The sequence below is a fragment of the Copadichromis virginalis genome, linkage group LG16 (genome assembly GCF_057382275.1).
Source record: "Copadichromis virginalis isolate Kocher_CV1m ecotype Utaka linkage group LG16, C_Virginalis_male_GT1.1, whole genome shotgun sequence".
Taxonomy (NCBI): Eukaryota; Metazoa; Chordata; class Actinopteri; order Cichliformes; family Cichlidae; genus Copadichromis; species Copadichromis virginalis.
In genome coordinates this window covers 8477550-8496199 of record NC_140633.1, presented here as the reverse complement: position 1 = coordinate 8496199, position 18650 = coordinate 8477550, and the positions used below count along the sequence as shown (strand labels likewise).

At 42.1% G+C, this 18650-nt stretch overlaps 1 protein-coding gene across 2 annotated transcripts in view; it reads left to right on the top strand.

Moving 5' to 3' along the window:
• klf7b (Kruppel like factor 7b) overlaps positions 1-18650 on the top strand; it is a 72572-nt gene that overhangs the window by 28670 nt on the left and 25252 nt on the right. For both annotated transcript variants that reach the window (XM_085435125.1, XM_085435127.1), the window contains exon 2: positions 10661-11312. In XM_085435125.1, coding sequence (XP_085291251.1) covers positions 10661-11312 — 652 coding nt within the window. The remainder of the gene's footprint in view (positions 1-10660; positions 11313-18650) is intronic.

The following is an 18650-nucleotide window of genomic DNA, read 5'->3' as shown; positions in this document are numbered from 1 at the left end:
TGTGTTCTGGTGAGCGTCTGTTATGACAGTTTGGAGTGCAAAAATCCCACACATGCATACATACACATACACACACACACACACACTATATTCTGAGGGCTTTTTTTTAACTGTTTAACTTGTGTGTCCACGGCATCATTTTAAGTTACGTCACAACTCAGGTGATGCTGGTTACTGTTGTGAGCTAAACTGAAGGATAATGTGTTTTTTTTCCTCTCTTGTAAATAAGTGGAGCAATTGTGTAGCAGTGATATCGATGTTGGGGTATATTTGTTACTCTTAGTGTCTTAATGTCGAGCAGTGTGCAGATCTAGACTTAATAACTCAGAGATAACAGCGAGCAGACCACAGCCTAAAGTTACAGTCTTTAAATTGGAGTTGATTGGATATACGATCTGTTTTGGGGTTGTTGTTTTTTTTTGACACCTTCACTGCAGTAAAGCCCATAAATCTCTATAATTTTTATTTAAGTTCTATACAAAAATCCATAAGAGGCTTTTGGCTGTTTTGTTTTTTATTTATTTGTGACTCTGCAGCCAGAGTGCATATGGAAAAACTAAAAAAAAAAGCAATCATACTTAATAATTATCAGTTAAAGTTGAAGGCAGGATTTGCTTTAATGCTTGTAAGTTAAAAAAAAAAAAGAAGTAGAAGAAGAATAATGAGATTCTTCAAATGTTAAGAAATAGGCAGAGGGAGACATAAAGCGGGGGCGAGAACGAGAAACCGGAGAGGCTGAGACGACTAAAGAGAAGTGGAAGACAAGTGGAGCAGGTGACCTTTGCTTTGTGAATGAGAAAGGAAGGAGTGAAATGTGCACGATGAAGAGAGAGCGAGGGAGAGAGAAAGATGGAGTTTATAGAGGTGAGAAGGAGGAGAGGGAGGAGAGGGGGGAGGGACGGGCTGCTCAAAGGCATGAAAAGATGGAGAGAATAGAGGGAAGATGGAATTAGAGGGAGAGAGAGCAGTTACACAGCAGGAGAGTCTGAGTGCTCTCCTCCATCAGAGACCGTTGATTAAAATTTCATTGGCTGAGGCTGGAGGTCAGAGGTGATGCGGTGTGTGTGTGCGTGTGTGCATCTGTGTGTGAGCGCTAAAAGCTTCGAGCCTCCCGCCTTCATGCACTCGCTCACTCCAGCGCTCTCTCTCGCTCTCATTGGCTAATTACATTTCTTTGTCTCGTTCTTTGGAGCTCACTGCTTTTTAATTTCCTCTCAGCTGTTCGAGTCATCTCTTTCGATCTGTCTTATGTTAGATTAAACATGGCCGTTTGCATTACTTGTTTTTGCCACTAGTGACAATATATCTGCACAAACAACAACAGTTTAAAAGCTATAATTTAAACTCTGGCAATATAGAAATGATTTTTTTAAAGCATATTTGAAATTCTGCTCTAGTGGGGCTGTTGCAAATTTACAACTAAAAGATTAAAACCAAAGAAGACAATATACATTCATAGCAATCCCTGACTGACTGAGCCGTGTTTTTCTACCTTAACCTTCGCCCAGACTTTGATCCGAGCGATTTTCACTCATGTCGCCTTGTTCTTCCGTCGGGTCTCGTCTCTATTAACCTCTTTTGTTGAAGCCTCCTCCTGCTTTTCAAATCAGACCCCACAGGACTCTCTGTTTATCGTGCTGCGTTTTCAATCAAGGCGGAGTGAGAGGATAGCTGAATTCACTAACACCACACACAGGTGTTCGCACAAACACAGTCGGCTCTGTCACTGTAGCAGTATTCAGTGGTGTCTTTTTTTTTCTTTGCTCATTAGTGTGTGTGTGTGTGTGTGTGTGTGTGTGTGCGTGCTTGGTAGGATGAACCTGAACCCTCTTTTGGACTTACTGCCAGTAATCAGTGGTGTTTGTGGATTTAATGGTGTCTTAAGATGTGAGAGCTGTGTGGGAGGAGCCTCGATCCTTTTTATTCACAGTTCCTAGGCAACTATGCTGCATTAGTATTACAAATTGTGAGATTGGTTATTAATTGATTTATGTGTTATGATTCTAATAAATATATGCAATAAATAAATAAGTTATATACAAAAAGATTCAAGTTGTGCTACCAGAATGAAAGTCTATCCTTCAGCTTTCCCTTTACCAGTAAAGGTAAAGGCTTTCTGCTGCTTTAGTTAAGTAAAAGTGTATGAAATCCCACCCACTGGTATTAAAATAAAGAAATGACTTCAGGTTTTTGTAAGACTTCTTAAAAGTCAGATGGCTTTTGTGTTCTAATATTTTACCTCTGCGGCGCACATGAGATATGTCAGAACGGCGACCTGGTCAATGAGGCTTCACTGCTATTGGAAACAGTTGCAGTGTTGTTATTGGAAGCAGAGGCGTGTGGGAATGGTCACCATCCAGCAGTTTTGGCTCATTACTGCAGCTGGCCAGTGCAGTGCAGGCATGAGGAAACTGGTGTCTCCAAAATGGCAGCTGTCTGTGTGCGTGCTGAGGTGCAGACTGCATTATTTATGCTGCTGTGTTACACTTCGTAGCGCAGTGGTTTGCAATGGTTTTGACCACCTCTGCTCATATTGATTTAGTCTGGGGTTTTTTTTTTTTTAGGAAATTATAAAATTATAAAATCAAACAGTACAAAGTGGCATGCCAGCAGATGTTGTGCTATCCTGACCTCAGCTACATCTGTGACACTGACTGTGAGCCAGGCCTTATCTCCCAGCATCAGTGTTGGACCTCGCTAATGCTCTTGTAACTGAATGGGATCAAATTTGCAGAGCCAGGCTCAGAAATCATGTGGCAGGAGTGAACCTAGAAGAGTTTTGGCTGTTACAGTAGCACGTGAATATGCATGGCATTGTAATTACATCTATGGCCACTTATGTGGGATGTTCAGGTGTCCACGTATTTGATTTATTTATTTATTTGGAGACTTGTATTAGCTGCATGATTAGCATAAAAATAACCAAAACCAGTCACGGCAGATGGCTAACCTCTGGGCCTGATTCTGCCTGAGGTTTCATCCTGTTAAAGGGGAGTTTTTCATTCCCATTGTCACCAAGAGCTTGCTTGCCATGCTTGTTGGGAGTTTCGCCGTAGGCTCTTTACAACCTAAAGGACCTTGAGCTGACTGTTGTTGTGATTTGGCGCTACATAAATAAAATAAAATAGCTGTTTTAGGTGTTCAGATGCACATCGTAACTGTAGCGTGAGGAAAATAGCTTGAAAAGTCAAGCTGTTCCATCCCTCGCCGTTCTCCCCCTCACCTGGGTAGTAATGCTCCTCGTTCAACAATCTTAGACTCCTTGTCGAAGTTTCACATTTTTAAGATTAAAGATTTACTAAATTGCCACACTAAAAAAAGAAATGATTCTGGAAGGTTGTTGGATGATCTTTTTTGGCCACATCACCACCATCGCCTAGTTATAAACCGTAACTCCGTGCAGACACAGCTGAACGAGCGTCACATCGCTCAAGCTCGGCTTCAGTCTTCAACGAAACATCAAGCACGCATCTACTCTGCCGACACTGAAGCTTTGATATTGCGCACAAGCACTCTCAAGCACGAGGCGTCTCATATTCACACACATCAGTTAAAAGTCATTATGCTCCTCTCACTCTCACAAACATGCACATCCTCTGTGTACACAGTCACATCAGCAAATTAACTGAATAAAGAGCCTCTTTTTGCCTTTTCTTTTGAGTGGCTAATTAGCCATCAGAGCCCGCTGCGTGGAGAGACCGAGATCCATCAAGAGGTAGCGCTTCAAAGAGCAGTTTATGGGAGCCAAAGCACTTTAATTAGGACCTCTTTGTATGAGAAAGTAAAGAGAAAAACATAAATTGAAGCCAAAAGCTGTATAATGTGGAGGGGAATAAACATATTGGAATACACGCGCAGATAAAGAGAGACAGGAACCAACTGAAAGGATCAGACCGGAGAAAGTGTTTTACAGCAACATGAGAGGAAACTGATTCCACAATCCGGAGCAGCAGTAACAGTCTGTGGGGAGGTTTGCACAAGGGTAGCTGTCGCACCACTATATTTATGGTGACTAATGTGAGGAAGCACAGAAAACACTGGGCTATACTGAGACTGAGGCGAGAACAATCATGCAAACCCTGGGTTCTTTTGAACCAGAAGCATTAAAAAAAGAAAACACAGCAAACTTTAAAATGATCACATCACCCAGGTGGTTGCTTTGCATTCACGTACCTGAAGCAGACATTTGGAGTGGATATATTGGCTATACTCAACATGTTTTATATCATTGTGTTTAACTGGGAATTTGTGTGTAAGGATGTAAGAGCTACAAGCAAATACAAGATCCACGTTTCACTGGTGAATCCATCAGGTATGGACACGGTGCAGGAGCTGGAATGTGGACAACTAATATGGCTACTCAGCTTATCACAAGCAGTAATGCCTCTCTTTGACAAAAAGGCTGTTTTTTGTTGTTGTTTTTTAAATTTTTTTACCTAACCTCCACATTCGCGTCATGTGATTCGCAGCATGTTGATCCCCTGCTGACTGAGCTGCTGCTCTGCATTCTGTCTGTCATTAGACAGATGTCTTTACCCTCACAATGGGACCAAAAAAGAAATAAAAAAATACAAGGGTTTTTTAAGAGTTCGGTTGTTATTGCTGTAAGTCTGAGCTTTAAGGAGACTGCTGTCAAACCCTTTGTGTTTTTAGTGCCCCTGCTTTGCCTTAAGAGCTTTTAACTGAGATTCCTTGTATAGCGTGTGCGTGTGTGTGTGTCGCCTGCTGACATCCGTGATAATAATGGTCACATCATGCCCTCTTTGCTCTCTACTGCTCCATCAAAAAATTTGTTTGGAAAATAAACCGGGCAGATTTGAGAATTTGCAAAACGATGCTTCACTTGACTCGACTAATAGATGATAGAGTGTGTAAAAGATTGTGTGGTCGTGTCACCCACCAACTAGTTAATGACTGGTTGGTACATGTTGTGTATCTTAATCAGTTTCAGTGCTTTATGAAATCTAAAGCCTCGCAGGGCAAAGAGCCTTTCGTATTTGTCGTGGCGTTCAGTCAGCCATTGACCACATGCGAGGCAGATCGTTGTTGGAAGTATCACTTTACAGAATAACATAAATGGCTGCATCTCGCCATTGTCCTAATGGAAATGTTGGTAATAGTCAGATAACCGTGCGCATGTAAACACAGACGGAGCATCTCCTGCTGAATCCACTTTAGTCTGTTTGTTGAGCTGCGTCCTCGATGATCCTTTGTCTGTCAAAAGCTCTTAGCGCTTCCATCCAAAGCCCTCTGCTTTCTGCATTCATTATTAATGGACCTCAGCAGGCTGAGGACACACACAGAGGCAGGACCTGCATATTAGTGCTAGCTTTTTTAGAAGAGATGTTCAATCAGGCACTCATATACAAAGGGAAAATAGAGGATTCAAGGGGGACAAAGATTGAATTTTTATTTTTTTCCTGATTGTTTTTGTTTCATTCGATCACATGGAGCACATCCACTTGCTGATCTCACTCCAATGCACTGCAGTTGATTTTACAGATAAATAAATTGTAGAATCTCGGAATGGCTTTCAAATAAATTGGTCCGTGCTCACGGCAGCGGCGCCCCCCATATTTGCCCCTAACCTCGTTTGACTTGACTACTTTGAATCTTTCTTCATTTACTTCAATGAAGGAACACTAAAAAAAGCAAAATGAACAGCAGAGCTGCTGCTTCTGGAAGTATTTCTTCCAAATTCACAGAAATACCTGACGATCCTGAATCATTCAACAATGTTTGTAAATTATTGAGGCTCCTTTGCTAATGATAAGAAGCCAATCTGTAGCTCTGCTGTCACATTAGCACATTTACAGTGACGTTTATTACCTGTCGTACTTGTTTGCAAAGCCCTTGCTGCTTGCAGCTGTACTTAAGTAAAGCAATTTGACGTGTATTGTGCATCTTAATGGAATAACTGCTCGCAAGTCAAAATACCTTTGTTTCTCATTCATCTGCTCATTTTTTCTGGATGTTAGCTGCTGATCCGAAACTCCATCCTACAGTGAGTTTTTTTGGTTTTGTCCTGCAAAGGTTTGCTTGTTTTTAACCTTTTTTCTCAGTAAACAAGATTTTCTTCTGCTCCGTGTTGCATTGTTTGCACTGATGATTCAACAAGGAGAGTTTCGTTGTAAAATCCACGCTGTGCTTGTGTGTGTCTGTGTGTGTCTATGTGTGTGTGTGTGTTTGTATGTGTTATTCGATGTGACCTTTCTCCATATGGTGTGGGACTAAGCAGGGAAACAGGAGGTGAGCCCTGCACATGCTATCAGTCTGAGCTGTTAGCCAGCATCCACAGTCATACACACACACACACACACACACACACACACACACACACACACACACACACACACACACACACACACACACACTCTAATATGCTGCAGGCCCAACATGTCATTGTTACCTGATATTCATGGTGTGTAGGAGAGACAGATGAAGGAGAAGGTCATGTGTGTGATGTCAGAGGCGGCGCGTTCAATGCTGGCCGTGGGTTTGATTGCCGCTCGCTCTTCTTGCACAGCCTCGGGCTCCCTCTACCCTCTGTCCTCCCCACCCACCTCCCACTATCGTCAGCATCGGTCCAGCCCCCACCAGGAGACAAGCAGACCTTTCTATTTTTGATTTCTAGTCCAAGATAAAACAATAGTACAGCATGCTCTCAGAAATCACTGACAGAGGCTGTATTTACAGTATCAAAGCAAGCTAATATTAATGGCTCGGCGGCTGTGTTCCAGGATGATGAATTATGTATGTAACACATACAGTACAGCAGCCAAACTTTATTCTGCTGAGACCCGGAGAGGATAACAGTGTTTTAGTGAAAATCTTGCAAAACTTTTCTTTTTACCTCTAGTAATACTTTGCATGTACTCTGCAAGCTTTAAGAGCCTAATCCCTCAGGATGAAGGCATAATCTCCAATAATATTAACAAACACACAAACAAAGAAGCCCATAAATTCAGAGCTCCTCATTTAGATGACCTTTACAACTCGATATCGTCTTAAGCCCGTTGAGTTATAAAATGTTATTAAAATCAACTCAGACAGACTTGTTTTTAATAAAGAAGCAAAAGCACAGAAAAAAAAGGTTAAAAAGTAGGACCTGTCATGAAAATATGAAAATATTCTCTCTCCATTCAGTTTTTATCACATGCTGCATTGTCACATTTGTCAAATCCATGTGGAGATGGAGGGAAAAGGTTTTTTTAAGCATTTCTAAACTCATTTCATACTGTTGAAAGTAAGTCATTGTTTCTTCCAGTTGCTCATGCCAGGATTAGGATTAAACCAGGATTGCACCAAGTTCTCCAGCACCTGCCAGATTCTGTTGTAAAACTTAAAATCTCAGCAACTAAATTCAATCAGAATCCAATCAGAACAACAAAAAACAAGAATGGTAAATTAAGTTTAAATTACCACATTTATTGGTTTGGTCTTTATTTAGAAATTGAAAAATTAAATCCTTTCTCAAAGATCCAAAGCCATCTCAAATAACCTCTTCCATTAAGTTTCAAATCATTGAAGGTGACTAATGTGTCATTTCATTATTTTTTTCTTGTAGAGCTTCCTATCGTTGAAATCATTATTCCAATATCCAAGCATGAGGCTCTTTTATCTCACCATAAAACAGTTGGCAGCCTGAGTTTCGATTTGCTTCCTGATCCATTAGCGGTACCTAATCTTTAAACGGAGATATAACAGACCCTTTAGCGTGCCCTGCTCTGTTGTGTTGCACACAGCAATGAATGAGTTGAACACAAACGCTAACAAAACAAAGCAACTGTCTGGACAAAAGGCTAACAAGAAGGTTTTTTCCTTGCAGCACTGGTAGCTTTATTGTTGCAAGATGTCGGTACAAACATGCTTATCATTTTCAAGTTTCTTTATGGAAGCCCCCCCCCCCCCCCCCCAACCCCACCCCCTAAGAAATATCTTTGATTTTTATTCAGATGCAAATGTGCATCCTTAAGGGGGGAAAGGGCATTCTTTTAAACAGAAGGAAAAAAAGGGAAAGGAAAGACGGAGAGGAAGTTCAGCTTATCACCACTCAACAGATGTTGTGACTAAATGTGTTGGTTTGTCTCATCACTCAGGCTGAGCGAAGTAAAGCTCCAGAGCCGGCCCGTCTGAATGGACGGAGTCAACCAGCTGCAGCTAAAACACACACACACACACACACATTTATCTAGTAGCTGTAATTTGCTTCAATGACAGAGGTGGAAGGAGCCAGAGGATCAGGATGAGAACTTTGAGGCTGCCAAAGGCCGTTGGCCAAACGCAGGAAATTCATTTTCCAAGAGGAGACATTAAATGCATCATGCAGCAGGACAGACAGTGCCACAGCCAGGTAGCTTTCAGAAAGTGCTGAGTGGACAGAGTGGGGGACTTTTGACATAAAGAAAAAAGATCAAAACATTTTGTTTAGTTCCTGTGAGACCGAACAGCAACACAGACATTGAAAACATATTTCTGTCTACTACATGGTTTGAAGCCAGGTTTTCCAACTGTATTTTCTATGAAACACATTGTGATGAGATACAAAAGTAGCTGCATTTATCATATCACAGTCTGGTCTTCTACATATACCAGCGTCCGGGCATCCAGTGTTTACTGTTTCCGAGATAAGCGTCCCATTTTGTGGATGGTGTTCGTAAACTTTTCACCGTTATGAGGAAAATCATTCCAATAGAAGTTAAAGAATAGAGACAAAGATGGAAAGACTAAAAGAAAAGCAAACTCATGACATGCAAATGCAAACCCCTCATGTCAAAGGTCTTTATAGAGAATAAAAGTCCTCAGTGCCTCCAAAATTATGCACATTAATTTAATTTAGTTAATTTACTGCTTGTTACCGCAGTATGATTGAGTCTGAGCTGAAGGGAAGCTACAATTTAGTCCAAATTAGCTTCTGTTGTTTAAAGTTGCGTATTGAAAGATGTGTCACCAATATGAAAAAGTAAAATACAGAGAGCAAAAACATTTGCTCATGAAAACAGGATCAGATTTGACTTTGAGCAGTCACGAAATCCATCCTTAAGTATTTTCAGGATTACATTTCCAAACCAAAAGTGCCTTATTATTGTAAACATGAAAGAATATGATAAGACATCATAAAAATGTAGCTGCTGCTTTGAACTCCTGTGGTCTAACATCTGGTTTGTCTCCGTTTCTGTATTCAGTAACATGTACTTCTCAGTGTTTCTCCTTTTACCCTCTTTTTACTCTTTAATGAAGGCTGCTTTTTTTAGCTAACCCCCATATTAGCAGGTGTGTGAGCTTTACTTGTATCTCTTTAAATCATGCACCTCTATAGGTGGTACACATGTCTTTTTTTTCATGCCTGAACATGCAGGCGGGATTTCGGCAGTAAGCTGTGTTGTGGGTCGGAACGTTCAAAGCAACAACAAGATCAATCGAACAGCTTCTCTGAGACCTGAAAAGTGCAGTAGGTAGATTTTTAGCAGAGACAAAACAAGAATCACAGAAAGCATAAAAGTTTTCAAAGGAGAAGTGCAGCCTCGCAGTAGTAAAAGTAGGTTAGTGACTGGAAGGTTTTTGGCTCAGATCCCTTGAGATAATGTGGCAGGTGCCCTTGACCGAGGCACTGAAGGCTGGCAGACCAACAACTGTGGTGATGCTGCCAACAGCAAGTGAACAGTGGTTTTAAAAAAAGTGCAGATGTCTCTGTTGTTGCTTGATAAATAAAGAATTTTAGGATCACTCGCTTATTTTTCCTTATTTTTTCCCCTCCTTGTCTCCATTACTTCCTCTGTGTCATTCTTGGACTTGTCCTCTTGTCATCTGACTTCCCTTCTTTTCCCTGTCTTGCGATATAACGTCCATGGTTGGTTGATTTGGGTGAGCGGGGGTGGGAACAGGAAAGGCTTCCACAGTTCAGGGCTCCAGAGAGCTTGGCCGGGCAGCAGCAATCAATCACAGGCTAAATCCCTCCTCTCTCAGGACGGCCGTGTGCCAGGTAACATGGTCAACAGCTGCAGAGAAATATTAAGCCTACAGCAGGTACCTGAACTTAAACAGACTGGTAAACAAGGTCTCTGAAATGTCTGCAGTTTGGAGAAACGTACTGAGTATAGCAATGTACAAAAAAACAAACAAAAAAAAATCACACCAGGCAGTGCGTTGGCTGTTTGTTCAAATATTTGATGCCAAACTTTTTCATGCATGAAAACAATAACTGTCCTTACTTTATGTCAGCAGTAAAAGTACCAGGATAGGCAAAAATCTCAAGGTGGTCAGTTGTGGACACGAGAAAATTTACTTTTTTAAACTCTTAATCACACAAGTGTCATAGAGGTCAGCAGGACTTATTTATGATTTTTCATCTTTAGGAAAGCATTTGAATTTCTTGCCCAGAGTGATTGAGGAGTCACAGTCATGTGAAGCGCACCTCGGAGGGGCTGATTTTTCTGTCTGCTTGTCCCTGTGTTGCTTTGGTACACCGTGAACCTCCGTAAAGCTCCTCTCTTCTTTCCAAAACCCTTTGAGTTTTAGCACTAACGGTAACAGTTACAGTCGTTTAAAGAGCGTTTGTAAAATAGGAAGCTTGTGTTATAATCCTGGATAAACTGTGATAGCCAACTGTTCTTTTTAAAGGTACACAAATATTGACCCTCGGTTTGTGCTTCTCTTGCAGACGTGTCTAGAGTTGGAGCGGTATCTACAGACCGAGCCCAAGCGACTCTCAGAGCTCTTTGACGATGAGCTGGACTGCCTCTTAACGCCAGCGTTTATGCAGGGGGGTGACAGTGATGAAGACCTGATGGACCCCCTCCTTCCCAGCCTCCCTGACCAGCCCAGTCCACCTTCGCTACTTGTGACCCTCCCCAAGGTGCAGGCCAAAATTCTACACGTTCCCAATCCCAACAAGAACCAGACATCAGCTGGGCCTGAAACCCTCACAGGCAAGGAGCAAGTCCTCGGAGGAGTCAGTGCAGCTCAGCTTAGTGCCGCTGTCACTTCCCTAACACCGCCATCATCACCGGAGCTTGGCCGACACCTTATTAAGCCCACACAGACGCTCACTGCAACAGCAGACGGCACATTAACGCTCAAACTGGTGGCAAAGAAGGTGGGATTAGGGGCGGCTAAGCTGGTAGCAGCGCGAGCGTTACCATCCCCACCAGGCCGAGGAGGAGCCCTCAGTGACAGCGAGCAGGGAGGGGTGGGAAGTCTGGCAGGAGACATACCAGAGAACAAGAAGAGAGTCCACCGGTGCCAGTTTAATGGTTGCAGGAAGGTTTACACCAAGAGCTCCCACCTGAAGGCACATCAGAGGACCCACACAGGTAAAACCTTAATTGCATTCCCAGGAATTCAATTCACGATGCCACTAGTGTTTCTGATGAACTTAAAGTTTTCCACGTGGCGTTTTTTCCTGCAGTTTGAAAGCATGCAAGAACTTGTAAAACACAACACTGAAAACATTTTGATCAGTGCACAGAGTGGGCTCAAAGTTGTCACTGTGAAATGCTCCCCATGATTTTAGTAAAGTGCAGCACACAGACGTGGCAACTAAGAAGTTTCGGACAAACTTGCCTGACTGTTTAACTGCCCTCAGTTAGTGAAGCGGAAGAAAAGTACAACTCTGACTGGCAAGGAGGGAAGAGGTGTTGTCTGATGATGTCTGCGGGTTAGAAGCTTCTGATTTTGAATTAAAGACTCTAGCCTGGAGCTGGAAGCTTTGAGTACAGCTTAGCGTGCTGTTTTATGATGTTTCACACTATGATTTGGTTGAGTTTCCGCAGAAATCTGCAAAGAAAACATCTGATGGATTTTTAAAAGAGATTAAAAGCTCTTTTCTTCTTCTTGTGCTTCTCAGATGATCCTCCAGAATTATTCATTTGCTTCTTGATATCACCTCAGTGCCAGAAAGGCCCTGCCTCAGTAATTGCCTGATGATTGATAGACTGGTAGTAAATTACTTTGCGAATTCAGCCGTGTCCAACTGGGTCTGACGTGCAGCTTTAGCTGCTTACTGCAGCTGCCCCATCTGTGACCCTCAAACAGAACACATGCCGGCTAATGCGACCAGGAAGGGGCAGGGAGCTGTGAGTTTTCTGTAGTGAAAGCATGAGGAGACAGGCTTTGGCTTGTTGAAGTAGACTCATAATCAAAGATGGATTTGACTGATGTAGCCTAAGATGAATAAACTTTATATTCCTTGTATTTTACTCTGTAATAATCCATCTGTATAGGTCACAAAGTAAATTATGACAGAGAAGCAGATCCATGTTTCTGAAGGTTATTCAGATTTAAAAGATTTTACCAAGACATTTATCATTAGTCATAACAAATGACAGATAAATAACCGAAATATGGTATTTATGGCTTATAAATACCTGACTCATAACTGGATCATTAAGCTCCAGGGTAGAAACCCATTCAACAAAACTCTCCGCACCTCAGCATCCACTAACCCCACTCTGTGATTTTACATGGCCGAACACTTCATGGCGGAGTTGCTGGCGCTCCTGAGAGCCCCCCATTCTTTCAGAAATGTTTGGAAAAGCGGTCTGCATGCCCAGTTGCTTGATTTTATACACCTCCGGTCAGGGAAGTAATTGGAACACATGAATTCAATGATTTGGATGGGTGAGTGAATACTTTTGGCAGCATAGTGTATCTCTAGTTTTAGTGACAGGAACCAGTGCACAGTTGATTTTCACATTCTGACAAATCCACTCATCAGTTTCGAGGTAACAAAAAAAAGCCTCCTGGATTTAAAAACTTCTGCCTGAGTGACTCGGGCTGAACCCATCATTTATCTGCAGCATAGGGGATGTGCAGATTTGTACCACCTGAAGGTAGCATTATTCAACTTTAGCTTTAACCACACCATCATTTACTGTAGCGGTTTATGTCCTCCAGTTGTCATCATACAGTGTTAGCAGTTTCACCAGGATCACAGTACGTAGCCTGAAGACCTCGTCTGTATTAATACCGGCAACTTTGGCATCATAAATCCAGCATGTTACAGGCTTATATGATCCCCAGCAACCATTGCATGGCTTTAAGTATAGCATTACATTCCAGGGCAGCACCTGGCATAGCTGGGGGAACCCACCACTGTAGCTTTATTGTAGCTAATCCAGAGTGGAGCTGCTAGTTTTCTGGTGCCCTGACGCGAGCTCGGGTATCTTTAATCTTCTGATTATTCCACAGACGAGTCATGCTAACCAACGATGAGCTTTTAAAGGCAGAATCCTTCACTGTGGGGAAAAAAGACGAAGAGGACACCCTGAAGACACAGTAGCTTCCACACTCTGTATGTGTGTGTGCGCGCGCGTGTGTGTGGCATAAATGTGGGGGTGGTGTATTCCCTCCCGATGTGTTCATTACAAGCGCAGTGCTGTGGTTTAATTAGCTTAATCCTCTTTTTGGGTTATTATAACCATAAATCATTGAACATACATGTAGGGAGGGATTAGCATAGCAGAAACTACAGGGAGGAGCAGCAGTAGAAAGCCTGCACAGTGTCAATACACTTACTGTCACATAGTGCACACCAGAGGCCATTAGAAACATCATTATATTGAGGTCTGTCAGCGGCTATGCTGCACGTGTGCTTCATTTCCTTTTTTTGTAGAAAACGTATTAAAGCGTTCATACTGAAAACAATTTCTCCTTTTTTTCCTTTCTTATACGGAAATGTTCAATTAGGGGTGAACAGAAACATTAATAGATGCAACGGATAGACGCAAATGAATTCACTTAATCTCTAAAGTGCCCAGCCGGCGCTGTTCTGAGTCGCAGCCAGGGTTTGTCTAGTTCTCCACTGTTTTACTTTTCAGTTTCTTGGATGTGGTTGGATCTTTAAAAGCAGTACACAGCTAATTGTATCACTTTGCGCTTCAACACAATATACTTAACTACATATTTGGCAGCCAAGTTAGCGGGATAGTTGGCCAGTTTTGGAAAGAGGCTTTGCCTTTCAAAAGTCTTTGCTGCACATTTTTGAATGAGCACGAGCTCAGTGTGGAGGAGTTTTGTTCTACAGCCAAAAAAGTAAATGAATAAATACATAAGAGCAATAAAATATGAGGATTTGCATGCATCACTTTGCAGCTCGCTGGAATGCTGATTGTCATTATCATCTTATGCCTAGCTTCTGCAGGCAATCAGTCAAAATCCTTCCTAACTTAATTTAGTTACAATTATTAATGCATTGTTTGATTAAACAAAGTAATAAAAGATACATTGGCTGAACCAGTGTAAGCATATATCACTGGTGTCTTTTTTTGTTGTTGTATAAAATAGAGATGCAAACAGCAGTGATGTAGTCAAACTGCAGAAACGCCCGTTTGTCAGCCACAGGCCACATAAGTTCAGCAAGAGAGGAAGAGAAAAGAAAATGGTAGTTAAAGTGAAAATGAATTTCTCAGCAGTCTGCAGCACCTCACTCAGTGTGAGTGATTTAGTGCAAGTTAGCAGGTATGTTGCGCTAACTGAACCTTTCACGGTATCCGAGCGATGCAGCTGCAGCAACAGAAATAGTTAATGAAGCAAATGAATAGCAGCCTTGTTACAGCCATAAAGTGTACAGATAAACTCAGTGTGCAATAAAGTAGCTCCTGGAAGTATTTTTACTGAGGAGGAGAGGAGAACGACAAAAAAACGTAAAGTCGGTATGTAACCTTAAAAGGGGGGGAGTATATAACCAATTATTATAGAATGGTAAATAAATTAGGAATTATATAAATTGCATTTTACCTTTTCTATTATACCTGTGTAACCAGAGCACAGAATGTCACTGCCAACCAACCACCAGCCACAATATGCAACAAATACCTTTATAAGTGAGCTGTGTCAATAGTGGTGATCCTGAACTGTTTACAGTATTAGAATTTTATGCATTTTTACCAAGATAACATTTTTTATTTTGAAATAGTACAATAGTATAGTTCATGTCGTAAGATTCGGTAAGCATGTAGTTACCTGTGATTATTTGTTGTTTGTAGAATTAGTTATTTCTTGGAAACATTAAGCAATAGAATAAAAGTTTAAATAAAATAAAAATTCACCTCCATCAGTTTTTTATTTTTACAAAACAAAATTAACCAGGGTGACACTTCGGCTGGCCACGTTTCACCCAGACTGGGTCCTGAACTTGTCAACATTTTCAAGTTCATCACAGGCGGGTGTAGGTGACAGTGTGTAAATGCAGAGTCAGACACTCCTCAACAGTCCTATGTCACATGCAGCAGTTCCTCAACAACAAATCAGTAGGTTACAGTTTCATGTAGTGAAGGAGAGGCGTTATTTTCCACTCGGGTCTGTGTGGTTCGGAAACTTCTTTAGCATACTGTTGTAGCTTGCTTGAGTCACTGCATTCGAGAGCAGTGGGACCGCATTAACATTTGTGAAGCTTTCCATGGACATGAGGTGCATGTTCAATGAAATCTGCATAACCTCATAATGATGATGCTTGTATTGTGTGACTCAATATTACGTGATGTGAGGTGTATTCTGTCTGTGTTCTGTCATGCAGGTTAAAACACTGGTCACTCCGGTTTAAGTCGAGACCTCCACTCCCCCCCCCCCCCCACCTCCACCCCCATGAGGTGACACCACAACCTCATGTGGAGTCAGGAGAAGCCCTGCTGTAACCCCTCGACATCCCCATAGAATCAAAACTCCAACCTGTCTCTCTCTCTCACTCTCTCCCTTTTGCTTATTCAGTTTGGGTTGCCAAGCAACTGCATCACACTCTTCCATAATTGGTTGGTGGCTGGTGGATTGTCCATGCCTGTTAATCTCTCTCCGAGTCGCTCTCTCACTCTCTCTTTTTCTCTCTCTCTTTCTTTCACACACACACACACACACACACAGACACGCACACACACAGACACACCACTACCCCCCTCCTCTCTTCTCTCTTTCTCTCAGTTGCTAGGTGACTTTATCATGCATCCTTGCCTTGCCGTGCTATAATTGGCTGGCGTCATGGCTGCTGTGGCGTCAGGCCCAAGCTGGCCTTGCTTCATTCCTCTAACACTGTGTGCGTGATATGGTGTGTGTGTGTGTGTGTGTGTGTGTGTGTGTGTGTGTGTGTGTGTGTGTATTTGAGGGGGGTCCTATTGAAGGAAGACGAGGGGCTTGGGCCAATTACAGAAAACGAGTGTGAAACGACAGCCTGTCTGGCACCTGCGGCCCGCACTCATACCCCGTATCACACACACACACTCAAGCACATACATGTAGGTTGAGATTGTAACATTTCTTCAACAGGCCTACAGGATAAGCTGCCAAGTGCTTTTCTATTCTATGTAGAAAATATTGGTCCCATAGTCAGACCACAGAGGACTCTGAGGAGTGAAGTAGAAGGATTCACACATTCAGATACTGCTGCTGAACATGGGTGGTATTTTGGTTCTTTGCAGAGCTTGAAGTGATCTGCTGTAGAATCACATGTACTCACATATTTTACAGCTGTACCAGAGCTGTAACAAAGACTTATGAACCCCTGAGGGAAATAGAAATATTTACTGGTAAAAGGTATATATATACATACATATATATATATATATATATATATATATATATATATATATACACACACACACCCAGCACGCCCCTGCGGGCGGTTTATCCTTCAAGCTCGGGTCCTCTACCAGAGGCCTGTGAGCTTGAGGGTCCTGCGCAGTATCTTAGCTGTTCCCAGGACTGCGCTCTTCTGTACAGAGATCTCCGATGTTGTTCCCGGGATCTGCTGGAGCCACTCGCCTAGCTTGGGAGTAGGGCTGCTCAATTAATCGAATTTTCATCACGATTACGATCTGGGCTTTCAACGATCATTAAAAATGACTGAGCCGATTATTAGCCCCTCCCTCATTTATCCGCGACACCTTAAAGGCCGGTCCGTGAAAATATTGTCGGGCATAAACTGGTCCGTGGCGCAAAAAAGGTTGGAGACCGCTGATTAAGAGGACCCGAGGGAAGCTCGGAAAGGTAAGCAGAAGTTATTTGGAGAGGAGAGTGACTGCCATTGGTTGAAAAGAGAGGTTAAAAAAAACTTCAGTGGTGTTGCACACTATTTTATATTATTTTTTAAAGTCATTATTCAATACATTGTTATTGTTAACCCTTTAAAGCCGGTCAGAGCAGCACGCTCCGTTTTGTGTAACTATTTTTAAATCCCTGAAGAACCCTGAGCCGTGTAAGCTAGCGCAATAGTTTTTTTTTGCATATGAAACCAGAGGAGTTGTACTTACAACTTATGCCATCAGCTTGTCCTCGGTCACGGTTTCCTTCCACATAAAGCTTTGCAAAAATTGCATAAAAAGCGCTTGCAGCAACAAAAACATAATATTCCAGAAACACGCTTTGCCGATCCGATCAGCTGTTCATAACACTTCCCACAGTGAAACAGACGTCACCGCGAACTGTCCGCCATTTCCTGCCCGAAACCGGAAATGACGTCATTTTCGCGGAAATGTAGTTTTTTTTTACTTGTAGGCCTTAAAAGCCTATACTGGTCATGTTTGACTTTTCTGAATAGTTTCTGGGATGCTTAGAACTCAAATTGCACTGCTGGAAATAGTTTATTTTGATGCACATGCTGTTTTCTTTGCAAACTTGCATCATAGGATTGTTTTTTCGTTTTTCCTGCAGTATATAAAAATTGGTGTATCTCCAAAATAAAACTATGAAGACACTCAAAATAAATTTCCTGTTGTTGTAAACTATTTTTTGCAACTTTTTTGTATTTAAAGTTTTGAGGGATAAACCTCTTAAATTTCTCCAAGTAGAAATATATGTAAAAAAAACAAAAATGATTTTCAATTTTTTTGTAGTTTATTGCACTTTTTTGCAATTAATGTAGTTACTATGGACTTAATGCATACATATTATTAAAATATGGGCTATAATAGTTGTATAGCAACTTGAAATGCTCCCACAAATGGCACTACAGCATGTAAAAAAAATAATATAAGCTCTGGCGGACTTGGTTCTATAGTAGGTCGTAAGGGTTAAATAAATATCGTCAAATAATCGAGATCTCAATTTCAGTGAAAATAATCGTGATTATCATTTTTGCCATAATCGAACAGCCCTACTTGGGACTCACCGCACCTAGTGCTCCGATTACCACGGGGACCACTGTCACCTTCACCCTCCACATCCTCTCGAGCTCTTCTCTGAGGAACCGCTACATCGATCACTACGGCCGTCTTATTCTGTTTGTCTACCACCACTATGTCCGGTTGGTTAGCGACCACCATTTTGTCCGTCTGTATCTGGAAGTCCCACAGGATCTTAGCTCAGTCATTCTCCACCACCCTTGGGGGTGTCTCCCATTTTGACCTCGGGACTTCCAGGTTATACTCGGCACAGATGTTCCTGTACACTATGCCTGTCATGATCCTGGGTTCTTTTGACCCAGCGTTTTGTGTTTTCTCTTCGAGATTTTGGTTCTGTTCACCTCTAATTGGTGTTTACCCTGTTCCCCCCCGTGTGTTCCTGTTTTATTGTGAAGGTCTGCGTCTTATGTGAGTGTTTTCAGTTTGCCTCCCTGGTCTCGTCATGTTAATCACTCCCAGCTGTGTCTCCCACCTGTGTGTAATCTCCCTGTGTTCTGAGTGTATTTAAGTTGTATTTTCTGTCTTAGTAATCGCTGGTTCGTC